Genomic DNA, 16,325 nt, shown 5'->3' on the forward strand with positions numbered 1-16,325 from the left:
TGCTGTGACAAGAGAAAGTGTGAGAAAAAAGAGAGGAAAAGAATGATATGAAATATATGTGCTGATATTTTGTGTACTTTTTAAATAAATTAATATGATTTAATTATCAATATTGACGTTGTCATGTCGAAAACTAGTTTGATACACTATTATTCACTAAGAAAAACAATAAGCCACACTGTATTTTGACAGTTACACGATAATGTCTTACATACTCAAAATACTAATTTTGACTTGTTGACAATATATTCACCGTTGGTTTTCATTCATAGTTAGAATTCAACTGTTGAGATTGATGTCAACATGATTAAGTATAAAAACTCTGAGCGTATAAGCATTTTCGTAATTATACAGTTTCAAGACTCTCATCCCTCAAAAAACTTATCAGCACCACATAATTCATCTTTCGAAACAAATCTTCTTTGCTAAAATAAATAAATAATCTAGAAGAATTACCTTTGGTTGGGGATATTCTGATGTCTAGTTTATGGACTGGTTCCTCCGTTTCATTATGCAACGGTGTATCACCGTGGAATATTGAGAGGTTTTCCTCCGCTAAGTTTACTTTCGGAGCCCACATAAAAATGTCTTAGAACTAGAACTAAAAAAATAAAATAATAGTACTGATAAATATAATACAATAAAAAGAAAAAACTAGTGGTCATCTAAATAATTTTCTCACAATTTTGTGTTTTGTGCTAGTAATAAGTAATAATTGAGTTATTCCATTTACATTAAAAGAAGCCCTCGTTGAAAAACGGAAAAACTAGGTGAAGAAAAAAAAGAGAGAGCGTATAAATTCTCTTATTAATTGAGAACAGACGATAAAATCTTAAATATCGTCCTCACCTCACCGGCGTGAAACGAAACCCCAATTCGTCGAAGAGTTGCTTTCTTCTGATCTATCCTCGACGAAGCAGCACAGCAATTCCGAAGAGCGATTCGAAGAACCCTAAAAGCCCTACACTATCCCAGGGTTTCCTGTAAACTTCCTTTTAAGCCTTTTCCAATCTTTTTCTCTTTGTTTTGCGCTTCATTCCTGAGATTTGGATTTTTGATATCTTATCTTTGTTATGGTTTTTGGAGTCAGTGATTTTTTTTTTTGCTTTCGGCGATGATGCCCGGTCTCTAGCAGTCTAGGTTTCGTGATTAGGTTTACGATTTTGTTAAATTGTGATAGAAATCATGAATATTATGTCTTTAGGAAATCTGATTGATGAAGAATAGTTGATGATTAGTAAATCTAGGGTTGTAAAAATTGACATGATAATTGGTGTTACTGGCACATAATTTGATTCAAGTTCAGGTGGTGTTGCAAGTAGGAATGTTGTTCGTGACTTATAAACAATATAGCACTATTTTGGCCATCTTTTGATTGAGAGTGTAACTCGGTCGCCGATGCTTTAGCACTTTTTGGTTCTTTGTAATTGCCTTGTATTGGATCAGGCTACATCAGGACTCCAGTGAGGCATCTCTTGGCGGAGATTAATATGTATTCGGTTCTTTTCTGTTTTAGGTATTAGGCACCTTTATGTGTTGCAAGGGCTGAGTAACACATGTTCCATAAAAATCTGAAGTGAGAAAATAAAGGAATGAGTTAAAGCAGGCAACTGGAGTGTAATTGTGGGTGTTAGTATTGTGTTTACTTCATGGTGTTTCCATTCATTCAATGCCTGCAGTTTAATGTTCTGTATTCCCGGTGTTTATATACGTGTATGTAGGTGAGCTTAGGGGTTCATAAAATCGGGAATAAAGTAGGTCTGCTCCTTTAAATTGGGTTGTGAGAGTTCACTGGATACCGATGGGGATGAACCATGGTTTACAAATTTTAAGGGTTGCGATCTCAGCTTAATTGTTGTAGTGTTTTCACTTTCGGGTACTGCCGGGCTTGCCATTTGATCAATAATATATATATAGTTATATACAGATGCTTCACCTTTTTATTTTCAGTAAATAGTACTGCCCACTGGCGTTGCATTGTTTTTGCTTTGTTTAATGGCATTGGTTTGCAATCCTCAAAGACACAGTTGCCTGGGCAAAACCGCAAAATATTATCATATTTTGTAATTTGGTTAAATATTGACTTTACACAAAATCACATGTCATTTCATGTCTGATTTTAATGAGGTCTGAGTATTAATAAAGTGGAGATCTTTCTGTACTTGGGTTAATTTATAATTTAGGTGAATCCACTTGTATGGGCTTTTGAAAGGAATCTATGTTTTTCATGTGATTCCACATACAAAGTGATGTTGATTTTTCTGTTGCTTGTGTTTGTTTCCATTATTATTTTGGGATCAGTGGTGACTAATTTTCTGTTGGTTTGTGAATGACACAGGACAAATAAATGGAAGAGAGCAGGAAAGAAGGGGAAACTAAGAGGAGTCACCGAGATCGGGATCGAGAGAAGGAGAAGAAAGGAGATAAACACAAGGACAAAGATAGAGTAGATAAAAGAGACCGTGATAGCAGACGATATGAGCGAGAAAAGAGTTCTGATTCTGAGGAGAGATACGTGAGAGAGAAGCATCGAGATAAGGACGTGGATAGAATACGAAGCAGAGATGATGAACGAGAGAGAAGCAAAGATAGGAAAAGGGATAAAGGTAAAGAGAGGGACAAGGAGAGGGAGAGGGAGAAAGTCAAAGAAAAGGAGAAGAGGGAGCGGAAGGAAAGGGAAAAAGAAAAAGAGAGGGAGAGAAAGGAACGTGAAAGGGAGGCAGAAGAGAGGGTGAGGGACAAGAGGGAGAGGGAAAAGGAAAAAAATCGAGAGAGGAGGATAAGGGAGAGAGAGAGGGAGAGGCATAGGGATGTTAATTCTGATGATTCTGAGGATGATGTTAGGGAGCGTAGTAGGAAGCGGCATAAGAAGAGTGACAGTGAGTACAAGGAGAGAGATCGGGAACGGAGTGTTAGTAGGTCAAACAGACACAGGGATGATGGAACTGAGAGCCCAAAAAAGAGGAGTGATGGAGCTGATTCGGATAAAAAGGAGAAGGCAACCCGTGAGGAGGAGCTAGAGGACGAACAACGGAAATTGGACGAGGAAATGGAAAAGCGGAGGAGGAGAGTTCAGGAATGGCAAGAGTTAAAGAGAAAGAAGGAAGAAGATGAGAGAGAGAAGCGTGGGGAAGAAACTGTTGATGAAAAAAAGTCTGGAAAGACCTGGACTCTTGATGGAGAATCTGATGACGAAGAAGCAGGGAAATCAGAGACAGGTATGGATGTTGATGGGGAAGGTATGGATGTTGATAGGGAGGTCAATGGGGAGAATGTTACTGACGGTGAAATTATAGATGCCATCGTGCCAGATACTGATAATACAACAGCTGCTGCAGAGGATGAGGAAGTCGATCCATTAGATGCTTTTATGCTTTCTGTGGTGATGCCTGAAGTTGAGAAGCTGAACACTACTGTGGAACCTTCAAGTGTTGATGACGAGAACAAGGAGAAAACGGTTGATTCAACTAATGGTGAAAAGCTGAGGGCAAGTTCAAAAAAATCTCTTGGCAGGATAATGCCTGGGGAAGATTCTAACTCGGATCATGGGGACCTTGAGAATGATGACGATCCTTTAGAAAATGAAGATGATGATGAGTTCATAAAAAGGGTGAAGAAAACAAAAGCTGAGAAACTTTCCTTAGTTGACCACTCAAAGATAGATTATATACCATTTCGTAAAAAATTTTATATTGAGGTGAAGGAGATATCAAGGATGACACCGGAAGAGGTGGGTGCATACCGGAAAGAACTGGAACTGAAGATACATGGTAAGGATGTGCCAAAACCCATTAAGAGCTGGCACCAAACTGGGCTTACAAACAAAATCTTGGAAACAATAAAGAAGCTAAACTATGAAAAGCCAATGCCGATTCAAGCTCAGGCACTCCCTATAGTTATGAGTGGTCGAGACTGCATTGGAATTGGAAAAACTGGATCGGGCAAAACCCTTGCATTTGTACTGCCAATGCTGAGGCATATCAAGGACCAGCCACCTGTGGTAGCTGGGGATGGACCTATTGGGCTTATCATGGCACCAACCAGGGAGCTTGTTCAGCAGATTCACAGTGATATCCGAAAGTTCGCCAAGGTTCTGGGTCTAAGGTGTGTGCCTGTATTTGGAGGTTCAGGTGTTGCTCAACAAATAAGTGAACTGAAGCGGGGTACTGAAATTGTTGTCTGTACCCCTGGTAGGATGATTGACATACTTTGCACAAGTGGAGGAAAAATAACAAATCTGCGTAGAGTAACTTATTTGGTCATGGATGAAGCTGATCGAATGTTTGATATGGGTTTTGAACCTCAAATCACTCGTATTGTTCAAAATATCCGTCCAGATCGCCAAACTGTGTTATTTTCTGCGACTTTCCCTCGCCAGGTTGAAGTTTTGGCTCGTAAAGTCTTGGACAAACCTGTGGAAATACAAGTTGGTGGAAGGAGTGTTGTCAATAAGGACATCATGCAATTGGTCGAAGTGAGGCAGGAAAATGAAAGGTTCTTGAGATTATTAGAGTTACTTGGAGAATGGTATGAAAAAGGAAAAATTTTGATATTTGTACAAACACAGGACAAATGTGATTCTTTATTTAGAGATCTACTTAAGCACGGATATCCTTGTCTATCACTTCATGGGGCCAAAGATCAAACAGATCGAGAGTCCACCATAGCTGATTTTAAGAGCAATGTTTGTAATTTGTTGATTGCAACCAGTATTGCTGCCAGAGGGCTAGATGTCAAGGAGCTTGAACTGGTGATCAATTTTGATGCTCCCAATCACTATGAAGATTATGTTCATCGTGTTGGACGTACGGGTCGAGCTGGCCGGAAAGGATGTGCTATAACTTTTATCTCCGAGGAAGATGCTAGATATTCTCCAGATCTTGTCAAAGCATTGGAACTTTCTGAACAAGTTGTCCCGGATGACTTGAAATCTCTTGCAGATAATTTCATGGCAAAAGTAAAGCAGGGACTTGCACAGGCCCATGGGACTGGTTATGGAGGAAGTGGTTTTAAATTTAATGTAGAAGAAGATGAAGTGAGGAGGGCGGCAAAGAAGGCACAGGCCAAAGAGTATGGTTTTGAGGAAGACAAGTCTGATTCAGAAGATGAAGATGAAGGTATTCGAAAGGCAGGGGGTGATATCTCACAGCAGGCTGCTCTTGCTCAGATAGCTGCTATTGCTGCTGCCTCCAAAGGTACTACTACAGCAATGCAGACACCTGCCTCTGCTGCCCAACTGCTTCCCAATGGTGGACTTCCTGTTTCTCTTCCAGGTGTCCTTGGTTTAGGTGTCACGTTACCAGGAACAGCAGCAGTTGTGCCTGGGACTGGTCTGCCACTTGTTGGCAATGATGGGGCAGCTCGGGCTGCAGCACTTGCAGCTGCCATGAACTTACAGCATAACCTGGCAAAGATTCATGCTGATGCAATGCCTGAACACTACGAAGCAGAGTTGGAGATAAATGATTTTCCCCAGAATGCTAGATGGAAAGTCACCCACAAGGAAACATTGGGCCCAATATCAGAGTGGACTGGAGCTGCCATTACTACTAGGGGTCAGTATTTTCCACCTGGGAAGGTTCCAGGACCAGGAGATCGCAAGCTCTACTTGTTTATTGAGGGGCCTACTGAACAGTCTGTCAAGAGAGCTAAAGCAGACTTAAAAGGTGTTTTGGAAGAGATCTCAAATCAGGCACTATCACTTCCTGGAGGAAATCAGCAAGGCAGATATCAAGTTATATGAGCGTCAGTAATTAATCCAACTGTAGGTATGATTTTATTTGCCTATGCTGATATTTTGATGATTTTAAAGTACTTGTTAATGGATCTTCAGTCACATAACGAGCTTATAGGAATGATTCTAGTTAATTTGCTTTTCACTTTCCATATCACATGTCACATCTGTTCTGAACACTAATAAGAAACTCATTTTACTCGATCATGAATTTACTTAATTTCCACTTGTTGCTCTGGGAGTCATTTGAATTTGTCAGTGGGTAATCAGATGTTTCAAGTTGTGAGTTCTTTATGAATTTGTTTTAATTTGCACAATTTTCGGCACCTTTTGATCGTCTTTTCTTTTCCTTCCTTTGCTTATCATTTCCCCTGGCGCGAGGGATGTTGTATGCTTATGGTCTTCCAATTACAAAGCTGGCCAAGAGATCTGAACGTGGTGCGGCACCTTCTCCTGATGCCAATATTGTTCAGTTTAAACGAATGTGTTCCATGAGTTGCTATCTATGATTACTTCATCATGCATTTGACTAATCTTTATTCGATGTTTTTGTTTTTGTATCTAGGCTGTGTGGGAAATTCCATCCTGGAGGCAGCAGCTACTATATATACAGATGCTTCCTTGCAACATTGCAGAGATCACTAGTCCATCCACTTTCTGCTTTGTTGGCATGCCACGTCACTGTCTCAGATCTAAAGTTGATGGATGCTTCTACCTGTATTCACGGCTATTCTATCATTTCTATGCTTGTATCTTTTTTATTTGCTGTAAACTATTTTACTTTCTAGTAAATTTATCTTCTTATTATCAGTTCTCATCTGCCTCCCTTGTTTTTGGATCTTAGTGGATCTTAGAATGGAGGCTTTCTGTCTTATCTATCTCCCTTGTTTTTGGACATTAGAATGGATGCATTGTGTCTGTAACTGAGCAATGGAGATGTTTTAAGGGACAAATTTTTAGTAGCGAGGCTTATGAAGGTTTATAGGCAAGAAACCGTCATGACTACTTTGAGAGAGGAATGAATTGTGTGAATGACAGAATTGGCATTTTTCATTTGCAAAAGGGTGGGAAACCAATAGTATCTAGAGAAAAAACCAAAATGATATCTAAAGTATTGTAAAAGGTCTTTTTGGTACCTACAAATTTTTGTTATCCGAAATAGTACCTGAATTATTGTACCGTTACCCAATATGGTACATTTGTTAGTTTCTCTGTTAAATTAATGACGTGACATGTATTTATAAGGATAAAATGGTCTTTACACAATTTTTTAAAATTTCCTATCTCCCTAATTTTTTTATTTTTCCTCCAAAATTCTCACAAATTCACCAAATTGATTGAAAATTTGTTGGACTTGATAAATCATACCTATATTATTTTCTAATTTATTTACAATATTGTTTTATGAAATTTGTAATTTTAAGATAAAAATCAACTCTTGTATCACAAAACATAACACAAGTTTTAGTATATATTTGTTTAGCAATAATAACAAAATTAATTTTAATTTTTTCTCATTACTTACAGTAAAACCTCTATAAATTAATAGCTTTGGGACTGATAAAATTTATTAGAGATATTAATATATTGATTTATTAATTTATTGATTAATTTATAACTTATTAATTTATCAAGATATAATATATATTTTGTTTCACTTTTTCGAAGAAAAAAAAGTTTTTACTTAAATTGTTTAATTTATTATGTATACCTTATTAAATATACTGTTTTTTATGTATTACATTGTTCAAAATATTATATTGTTTAATAATGATTATATTAATTAAACTCCTTAATGAAATCCTCATAAATTTAAAATTTATTATATAACTTATGACACTAATAATTTATATATTCAATGGGGTCTATATAAAATTCTTAAATTTCTATTATCTTATAAATTTAGCGAATTATTAATTTCCCACGTTGACCTTGAGTTGTGACCGACAAAAATTATTATTTTAGCGAGGTTATTAATTAATCGGGTATTAATTTAACGAGATTTTACTGTATTTGGTAAAAAAAATTCAAAATATATGTCACGTCATCAATTTAACGGAGAAACTAATTGATGTACCATATTGGGTAAAGTGCAATAGTTAAGGCACCATTTCAGGTAACAAAAATTCGTAGGTACTAAAAAATACATTTCACAATAGTTCAGGTACTATTCTGAGTTTTTACTCTAGTATCTAACCATCAATACTGCACAACTTGAATTTAAATTTGTGAACTAGCTACATGTATATATATTTTTGGGCACTTGCTTTGGTTTTTTTCAAATACAGAATGTGATATGAATATGAATTATAAAAAGATCATTTAGAAAAATCTAAAGGACAATTGTTGATGTTCAAGGATTTTGTTTTGCTGCATTTCAAATTTGGATATCTTGGCCTGAATCGATCTTATTATAAATGACTACTGGTGTGCATGTCCAAACTACTTATCATATCCACGGTTCCAGACCGTTTGGATACGATTGCAAAGTTTATTTTTGTGCTTTTCCCTTTAATTAGGTTGATGTTGAACTGTTTATCGATGGTGCATTTTGGTTCTCTACCAGCCATCGCAGGACTTACAAATTGACGTGCGATTTTTAGGCTTAGAAAATAATTTTTGTAGTTTAATTTTGGAATTTTAGAATCTGGGAGGATCGAGGTTGCTACTGGACGCGATGTTGGTTTTGCAACAGAAGCTTTGCTAGCAGAACATGGGAAGTCGGTGAAGGGCTTGACTTTTGCTAATTATTCAGATACTTATGTTCCATATTCACATTTGTTTGTTTTTTTTGTTTGTTAAAAGCTTCTATGATTCAAGTGAAGATGATTATTGGAACTCAGGTCAGACTGCTTTCATTCTAGCTTGTCTCTTGTAGCACTAAATTCTGGTACGTAATTGATTTCTGACTAATACAGATTTTATCTAAGTAAGGATTTATCAATTATCATCCTCCAAGATATATATGCAAATGTTGGTGGTGTGACTGTCAGCTACTTTGAGTGAGTTTAGGTGACTATGATTCAACTTCTTTCCCCCTCATCGAGTTTGAGTTGTGTTTTTGAATTAGGGAGTTAATCTAATATGTTCAAAATTTATCTCATCCGATATTGTATGCCTTAGGGGGACTGATTTATTCTAAAATTTTGGTCTCTGGAAAGATTGAGAACGATAATGCAATGTAGTTTAAAGTTGTATCTTTATCCATTGGCTCTTGTGTGTTTAAATGAACTTCTCAAACTTATCTTGATCCAGATTCATAGTGATTTTAACTTCTTTTTTCACAGAGTCAGTGACATGTGAACTCAAAATTAGTTGTAGTAAGATATAAGTGGTTGAAGCAGATGCATTCTTACTGAAGCACCAAAATATCAAGAACAACAATGTAAGAGCTCTTAGATAAGGCATATGGCTTGGCTCTGGTTCACAACATGACTAAGGCACATTCCATATCAGCAAGAATGGCTTGGCTCTGATCCATTCTCACTTGCTTGAAAAAATATTGTCATGTTGTGATTGTCATGACTTTTTGTGTAAGAACTCATGAACATGTGAGTAGTATTGAATGAATGTTGTTGTTGTACCTCTTCTTTTCTTTTTCTTTTTTGAAAGAGATTATACGTCTTCTATTTTCTTTATGTTTATGTATATTTCTAGTGTAGCTCTTCTATTTTTTTTTATGTTGAGATTGGAAATGAAGCACTTTAATTATGAAGCGTTTAATGAATTGAGAGTAGAGAAGATAAAATTGCCTAGATCACTCAAACATATTGATAACTAATCTTGAAACAAAAATTATATACACCAGGAACTCATGAAGTGGTAGTCCAGTGCAATGCACGTATGCCACACCAAACATGAGACATCACTATTTTTTTAAGTAATCCTCCCTATTCCTTGGCAACACCAAACATGAGACAAAGTTAGTGCAACTTAAGGCACCCCACGTGAGAGTAAGACTAGTAAATAAGGAGGTTCACACTAGTTCAGGGTACCAAACATGCACATAGACTATTAACTGCTACATAGTAGATAGGCCGAGTAACTTTGACTCGAGAACTTAGTACATTGTTTTCAAATACAATATCCCATGTCAGTCCCTTAACGTACTCTTGTGCACCATTCAATGTGATGACAAATAAAAGTTCCCATTGTAACACCAGAATGAATCTTTGCTCATCTATTTTTACTCAGTGACACCAAAAGTGATATCAACCAAATGTATTTGTTATCTGACAGTCCCAATTATATGCACATTATTATGGAATGTTTGGATGAAAGACCGCAAATTCCACGGAGAATTGGAGATCATGAAATTTTACATTTGATGCTAACTTCAGTATGTTATTATTACACTGACCGATCAGTGTTCCATTTAAATGTGTTGGGGTCCTTGAAAAAAAAAAAACAAAAAAACAATTGGTTGGGGTGCTTTCCGGTTCGCGGATGGACACTTGAACCCGGCCCGTGCCTAGGCCCCTATGAAAAGCAAACGAAGGAATGTCCATCGTCGAGAGAGAACAGTGTCACAAATCCTTCTTCGTCTTCAAGCTGCAGCCTTGAGCCACCCCCAATCTTAGTTCTCCAATCCACGAAACGACCACCCCTCATTGATTCCGATTTGCAGTACTACCGAGACCAGGCTTCTCCATTCCACCGCTTCAAATCTCCGCACAACTCTAATGAGCCACCCGGTAAATTTTAATGTCACTTTTCAGATAATATATTCATACGTAATTGTTAAGTTTCCCTTCGCTTAATTCCATTTCGATCTGATTAATTCGTAGCGCTCAGTTTCTGGCGTTCTTTTACTTTTAGGGTTAGGGTTTCAAATCACTTGCTATTAGTTAAATTAAGACTCGTTTTGTTGTTTGTTGCAGTGAGGTTTTGGTTCAACGTACTTGATAGGATTAGAAACCAGGAAGAGAATTGAGATTTTATAGTTTTCGGAATCGCAATGTCGGTGACGGCAGGTGTTAGTGATACTGTGATTGCCATCAGGGATAAGCTGAGAGGTAAAATCGGACAGACGAAGGTTAAGAGGTATTGGCCTGGAAAAGCTCCCGAGTGGGGAGACGATGCGGATGAGGATGGCGACATTAGGATGTCCGCGGCGGCCTCGCTGGAGAAAGCCTTCCCTTCTCAGGATTATTCGGATGCTGGAAGGAAAGATGATCCTAGGCTGCGTCGTTTGGCTGAGAGTAGGATAGATAATAGGGAGGATGTTAGGGCTGATCATAGGCGTATCCGGCAAGCGGAGATTGTTTCGACGATTGAGGAGGAAGCCAGGGTGCAGGAAAGGATTGATGCTGAAGAGGATGATCCTGATGCTTTAGAGGAAAGGAGGAGAAGGATTAAGGAGAGGTTGCGTCAGAGGGAGCAAGAAGAAGCTCCACTCCTGCCCTCAGAAGATGAGGAAGAAGAGAAGGAAGAGGAGGAGGAAGAAGAGGAATCAGAGTATTCAACTGACTCGGAAGATGAGCATGGTGGTATGATGATGCTGAAGCCGGTTTTTGTTCCCAAGGCTGAGAGAGATACCATTGCTGAACGTGAGCGGATTGAGGCAGAAGAATTGGCCCTAGAGGAAGCAAGGAAGAAAAAACTGGAGGAGAGGAAGAGAGAGACAAAGCAGATTGTGGTTGAGGAAATCCGTAAAGATGAAGAGATTCAGAAGGGTATGGAACAGGATGCTAACATTGCTGATATTGATACTGATGATGAACTTAATGAGGCAGAGGAGTATGAAGCTTGGAAGGCAAGAGAGATTGCCAGGATCAAGAGGGATAGGGAGGAGAGGGATGCAATGTTGAAGGAAAGGGAAGAGATAGAGAGAGTAAGAAATATGACCGAGGAAGAGAGGAGGGAATGGGAGAGAAAGAATCCTAAACCTGCTCCGAAACCAAAGCAGAAATGGAGGTTCATGCAGAAATACTATCACAAGGGTGCTTTCTTCCAGTCTGATGGAGATGACCATGCTGCCACTGTTGGAACGGATGGGATTTTCACTCGTGATTTCTCTGCTCCAACTGGAGAAGATAAAATGGACAAAACTATATTGCCGAAGGTCATGCAAGTCAAGCACTTTGGTCGTAGTGGAAGGACAAAATGGACCCATCTTGTCAACGAGGATACAACTGACTGGAACAATCCGTAAGTTTACTTTTCTAATTGAATTACTCATTTAGTTTTTCACTTAACTATTTGTGTTTACTGTATTCACCATTCACATAAGAATCTATGGGAAACACTAAGATATGGTGGCATCCGTGGGGCTCTACCGTAGCATGACATTGTTGAGTCCTATGTGTTGATTGTTAAATTAAAGAGTAGCTGCTTAATTTGGAGTTCTGAAGGATTTATTGGTTGAAAGAAATAGCATATTGATTGAGTAGACATATACTGTAGAGATTAAAAGGATTTGTTGTTTGAAAGAAGTAGGATGAAAAATTCTTCGTATTCAGCTAGAAGAACTGCTGCTGAGCCTTCAAATAGGCCGAATAGATTGTTTTCTTTCTGTGCTTTTTCGACTTTTCGTTTTGTCCTTTTTAGGCCTGTGTCACCCCATCAATACCAATTGGCGAGAGAAAATTAATGATTATGGCATCATATATGTGAATCAAATTTCAACTTTTTATGGTAATTAGAATAGTGGGAAACCTTCTTAACTATAGAATATTAAAGCATAACAGTTGATCTGTGTGAAAAAAACTATGAATACTAAGAAATATTCTAGTTGATGCCAGGAATATCGGATGTCAATCTTGAAGCGATTTTTAAGATACCTTTACTCTGACTTCAAACTTGGAATCTAGTGCCACATTTTAGAAGTTAACCAAGAAGATTCTGATTGTAGGTTGGCTGTTCTGTATAGATGAATGTCACATTGTAGAGATCCCTACTGCTTGTCATACTTTTTTTTAAAATTTCTCGAACATATATCATTTTTGTTTTATTTATCTACTTATAAGTTATAACAATTGTTTCTGGGCGTATTGTTTGTTTCATTTATTTTGATACTGTGCAATATTGTTATTTCGATGAGAGAGCATTATGTGAGTCAGTAGTTTAGAATTAATTGTTATTTGCAGTCTTTAGGTATGCTCTGTGATGTCTTGAAATGCTATGCATAGACCTTAAGTTGAATTTACTGTGGCTAGAACAAAGTTTCACTTTGGGTCTGAGGTTGACTTTACTGCTATTTGCATTTCAGGTGGACCTACAATGATCCTCTTCGGGCCAAGTACAATGCAAAAATGGCTGGAATGAATGCGCCTATAGAAAAACCCAGAGGAAGCAAGAAATTGAAGGATAAGAAGTATTATTGAGGTTGACGACCCTCTGTCTCGTCTAGGTGCTAATAGACAGGTTTCTGTTTAAAGTTTCTTTTGGATGATATACATGCTCCAGGCGGTCATAGTGCATGAATCTCCATATTATAGAACTTGCTAGTCTGAGTGCAGGGGTGTATTAATCCTGGTCCATAATAGGATTGATGTAAACTCGAGATTAGATTTACAAGTGTTGAATGATTCCTGAAAATTTGACCTCTGTTGTCCTAATTAATTTTCTTTAGTGTATGCTTCTCTCTGTTGGTAAAGCCTTTCCATAGGCAGGTAGGAAAGCAACATTATAGAATGATGAACACTTTGGTCATTGAAGAATTTGAATCCTACATCGAAGTTCTCCAATAACCCCCATAATAGCTACTAGTGTGCGTATAAGTTCGGAGCATTATGATCTACAGTATTTGCTCGACGGTTTGCATAAAGCAACAATGCAGCTTCATCAATATTATTACCCTTCAGCCATCTTCTTTTCGGTCACTTATAGCTTGCACCACCTGCAAACAATCACTCTCAAATCGCCCTCAACTGCATGCTGCAAAGATGTAGCGCGATGGCAGCGCCATCTTTCGAACCGGGAGTTCAACTTAAAATGCAATCACTCTCGTATTGCATGCTGCAAAGATTTAAACGCGCCAGTGTGATCACACAAGCTTTGGAAAGAAGATAGCAGTTCATCAGATACGTAATAACTCATCATTCGATACCTTCTGCTCTAAGTATTCGAATGCCTCTGCTTTTAATTTCCCCACATGAGTTGGAAGACCCAAATTCCTACAGTATCTCCAGTCCTAACACTGCTGCCAGTTTCACCTGCACCACTCTTTGAGAAAGCCATACTGCTTTTAATCAAATTAACCTCTTGTCCAAAGCCATCTCATAAGTGTACAAAATATTCCTCAAGGACCTGTTGGCATTCCTCAACCGTAGCTGTATCAAATAACAAACTAACATCAGCGAACAAACAAATGATGCAGCTTTGGTATCGTAGAAGCTAACTGCACTCCATGTCGTCAACCCAGCTGCACAAAATAAGATCAATGATGACAACCCTTCGGCACATAAGATAACTAGATATGGGGACAGTAACCACAATAAGGATCCCCTTGTCTAATACCCCGAGAAGGCACCACAATAACCACACAGTTCTCTGTTCAAATTGAAATGATACCGAACAGAAGTAAGGCAAATCACCAACTTCACCCATTGTACACAAAAACAAACCTTCAGGATAATTATTCTGCAAAAACCCCTATCACTAGTTTTGATGTTATCAAGTTTCAACAAATAAGGACTGATACTCCATTTCTTCGATAAATGCATCTGACGAGCTATTACATGTGCTACCAAGGTGTTGTCCGATATCAGTACATCCAGGACAAAAGCTGCATTGGATGTGGAAACAACACTGATGACACCTCTTTTACTTGGTTGGCCAAAACTTTAGCATAGATACGAATCACATCATATTAATGTTGCAAATAATAACAAATTCATAAGAGCTCACAACTTGAAACATCTGTGTACCCATTGATATAATTAATTGACTACCAAAACAGTACTAGTGTAAATAAACTTCATTAATGATTCAGAATAATGAATTTCAGTATAAATTAACATCGTAGGTCAAAGGTTGAATATAAACATTAGAGTTCAGGAGGACAGATGCGACATATGATATGCAAGGGGCAAACCAAATTAACTAAATTCATTTCTGTAAGCCCGTTACGTGACTGACCACCCATTATCAAGAACTTGAGAATTATATTAAGATCAGCATAGGCAAATGAGAACTATGGCTGCAGCACACCAGCCTGCTGTGATAACAAAGCAAACGGTCTCAACCATTTCATATCCTCGGGATTTTCAACCTTAGTGACATGTGTATAATTTATCTCTCGAAGCACTGCACCAGACTGAAGAGCTCCCACACAGAGAAAATACACATCAGGACCAACTGCACTCCAGAGACTCTGGTAAAAGAAATGGTGACATACCAAGGAGGCAATTTAAATATCGGTTTTTTCACTTCCTCATCTGTATTACTATATACTCTCCGAAACCCCAAAATCTCCGCATTCCGAACTTGAGATACACCCCCTTTCTGGCGAGCCATAAACCGGTCCCTTTTCATTGGGTTTGCTGGTTTTAATTGGTGGACGAAGCTTTCATTGCCAATTGGTTGTCCAGGTATGTTTTCAACAGTTGGTAATCTGGAAGGGTGTTCTCAATTGGCATGAGTTTTCAGTGTTCAATAGTGTTGTTGACGCATTGGACATTGTTGCATTCTGATGAACTTGTAGGAGGCGTGGATGCTGTAAGGAACAGGGAGAGGCTGCTTGACGACCATGTTGGTGAAGTTGGGGCTGTACGTTGATCTGGACTGTTGTGGTCTTGATGGGGCTACTGGGGTCGTCTAGTTCTTCTGAGTCTGTGAAATAGAAGGTAAACTTGGGTTTGGAGCTGAAGAAGCTAATGAAATTGACAAGGTGTTATTATTGCTGAACATAATGAAACTGAGATCTTACAGTTACATTTTTGTTTTTTATGTGTTTTGGAAACCCATTCACCTCTACCTGATTTCATTCAGAAACTTAATTCAAGGAAGTCTTTATTGTTGTTTCAGTGAGTCTCTATTCTAATAAACTGGTATGCATGTTGTGTTTGTTCTTGCTTGTATGCAAATAGAAAAAGGTTGTTGCTTTTTTTCATGGAAATTCAGGATTAAAGAAGATATGAAGGTGTGTGTTTCTATAATTGGATTAGTTGGGCATGAATCTGCAACAAGACACCCTCATTCATACATTTTAGCTTTTCTTTTTTACAGATCGAATATATAACATGCATAGATGCATCAATTTTCCTGCGTTCTTTGTATGAATTTGTCTAGTAAGAATAAATCTCGGTCAAAGTCTTCTAGTATTGGATTCTAATTGTGACTGGTGCCAATGGATACCTAGTGCTATTAGCTAGTCTAATATTGATGAATAATAGTGAAAATATGCATTCTAGTTCATCTGTCTTTCTTTTATTTCAGCACTACTAGAGTATTGAACCAGATTTTTATAATTTGAGATTCTACTAGGACATAGCTGCGTGATTAATTCAAATTTTTAGTTGGGATTCTCTTATGAGAGAACATACAACAATAAATAAATCCTTCAAGAACCCATCTTCATTTTGCATTTGGTGGCAAAGATTTTGCTTCCTACTAGAATATGGTTGACTTTCTGCTCATAGTGTTTAGA

At 37.9% G+C, this 16,325-nt stretch overlaps 2 protein-coding genes across 4 annotated transcripts; both read left to right on the forward strand.

Moving 5' to 3' along the window:
- Window positions 1-805: 805 nt before the first annotated feature.
- Window positions 806-6,544, forward strand: LOC126794154 (DEAD-box ATP-dependent RNA helicase 42). Of its 3 annotated transcripts, XR_007672124.1 has the most exons (4): window positions 806-983; window positions 2,339-5,768; window positions 6,116-6,172; window positions 6,300-6,544. XR_007672124.1 is itself a non-coding variant. In XM_050520814.1 (3 exons), the coding sequence occupies exon 2, from the start codon at window positions 2,348-2,350 to the stop codon at window positions 5,741-5,743; it is 3,396 nt and encodes a 1,131-aa protein (XP_050376771.1). In that variant the 5' UTR covers window positions 807-983; window positions 2,339-2,347; the 3' UTR covers window positions 5,744-5,768; window positions 6,300-6,544. The 3 variants fall into 3 exon arrangements, 1 of the variants encoding a protein (XP_050376771.1); XR_007672123.1 differs by having other exon boundaries at window positions 2,339-6,172; XM_050520814.1 differs by lacking the exon at window positions 6,116-6,172 and having other exon boundaries at window positions 807-983.
- A 3,707-nt stretch (window positions 6,545-10,251) lies between these two features.
- On the forward strand, window positions 10,252-13,301 carry LOC126794020 (uncharacterized). Its single transcript, XM_050520662.1, has 3 exons — window positions 10,252-10,428; window positions 10,615-11,884; window positions 12,945-13,301. The coding sequence occupies exons 2-3, from the start codon at window positions 10,692-10,694 to the stop codon at window positions 13,057-13,059; spliced, it is 1,308 nt and encodes a 435-aa protein (XP_050376619.1). The 5' UTR covers window positions 10,252-10,428; window positions 10,615-10,691; the 3' UTR covers window positions 13,060-13,301.
- Window positions 13,302-16,325: the final 3,024 nt, after the last annotated feature.

This window comes from Argentina anserina, chromosome 5 (genome assembly GCF_933775445.1).
Source record: "Argentina anserina chromosome 5, drPotAnse1.1, whole genome shotgun sequence".
Lineage (NCBI taxonomy): Eukaryota > Viridiplantae > Streptophyta > Magnoliopsida > Rosales > Rosaceae > Argentina > Argentina anserina.

Excerpts from the sequence above, each read along its gene's own strand:
- LOC126794154 (XM_050520814.1), top strand. The coding sequence starts at position 2,348 with ATGGAAGAGAGCAGGAAAGAAGGGGAAACTAAGAGGAGTCACCGAGAT.
- LOC126794020 (XM_050520662.1), top strand. The coding sequence starts at position 10,692 with ATGTCGGTGACGGCAGGTGTTAGTGATACTGTGATTGCCATCAGGGAT. Across the intron at positions 11,885-12,944 it reads ACAACTGACTGGAACAATCC|GTGGACCTACAATGATCCTC; the intron begins GTAAGTTTACTT and ends TTTGCATTTCAG.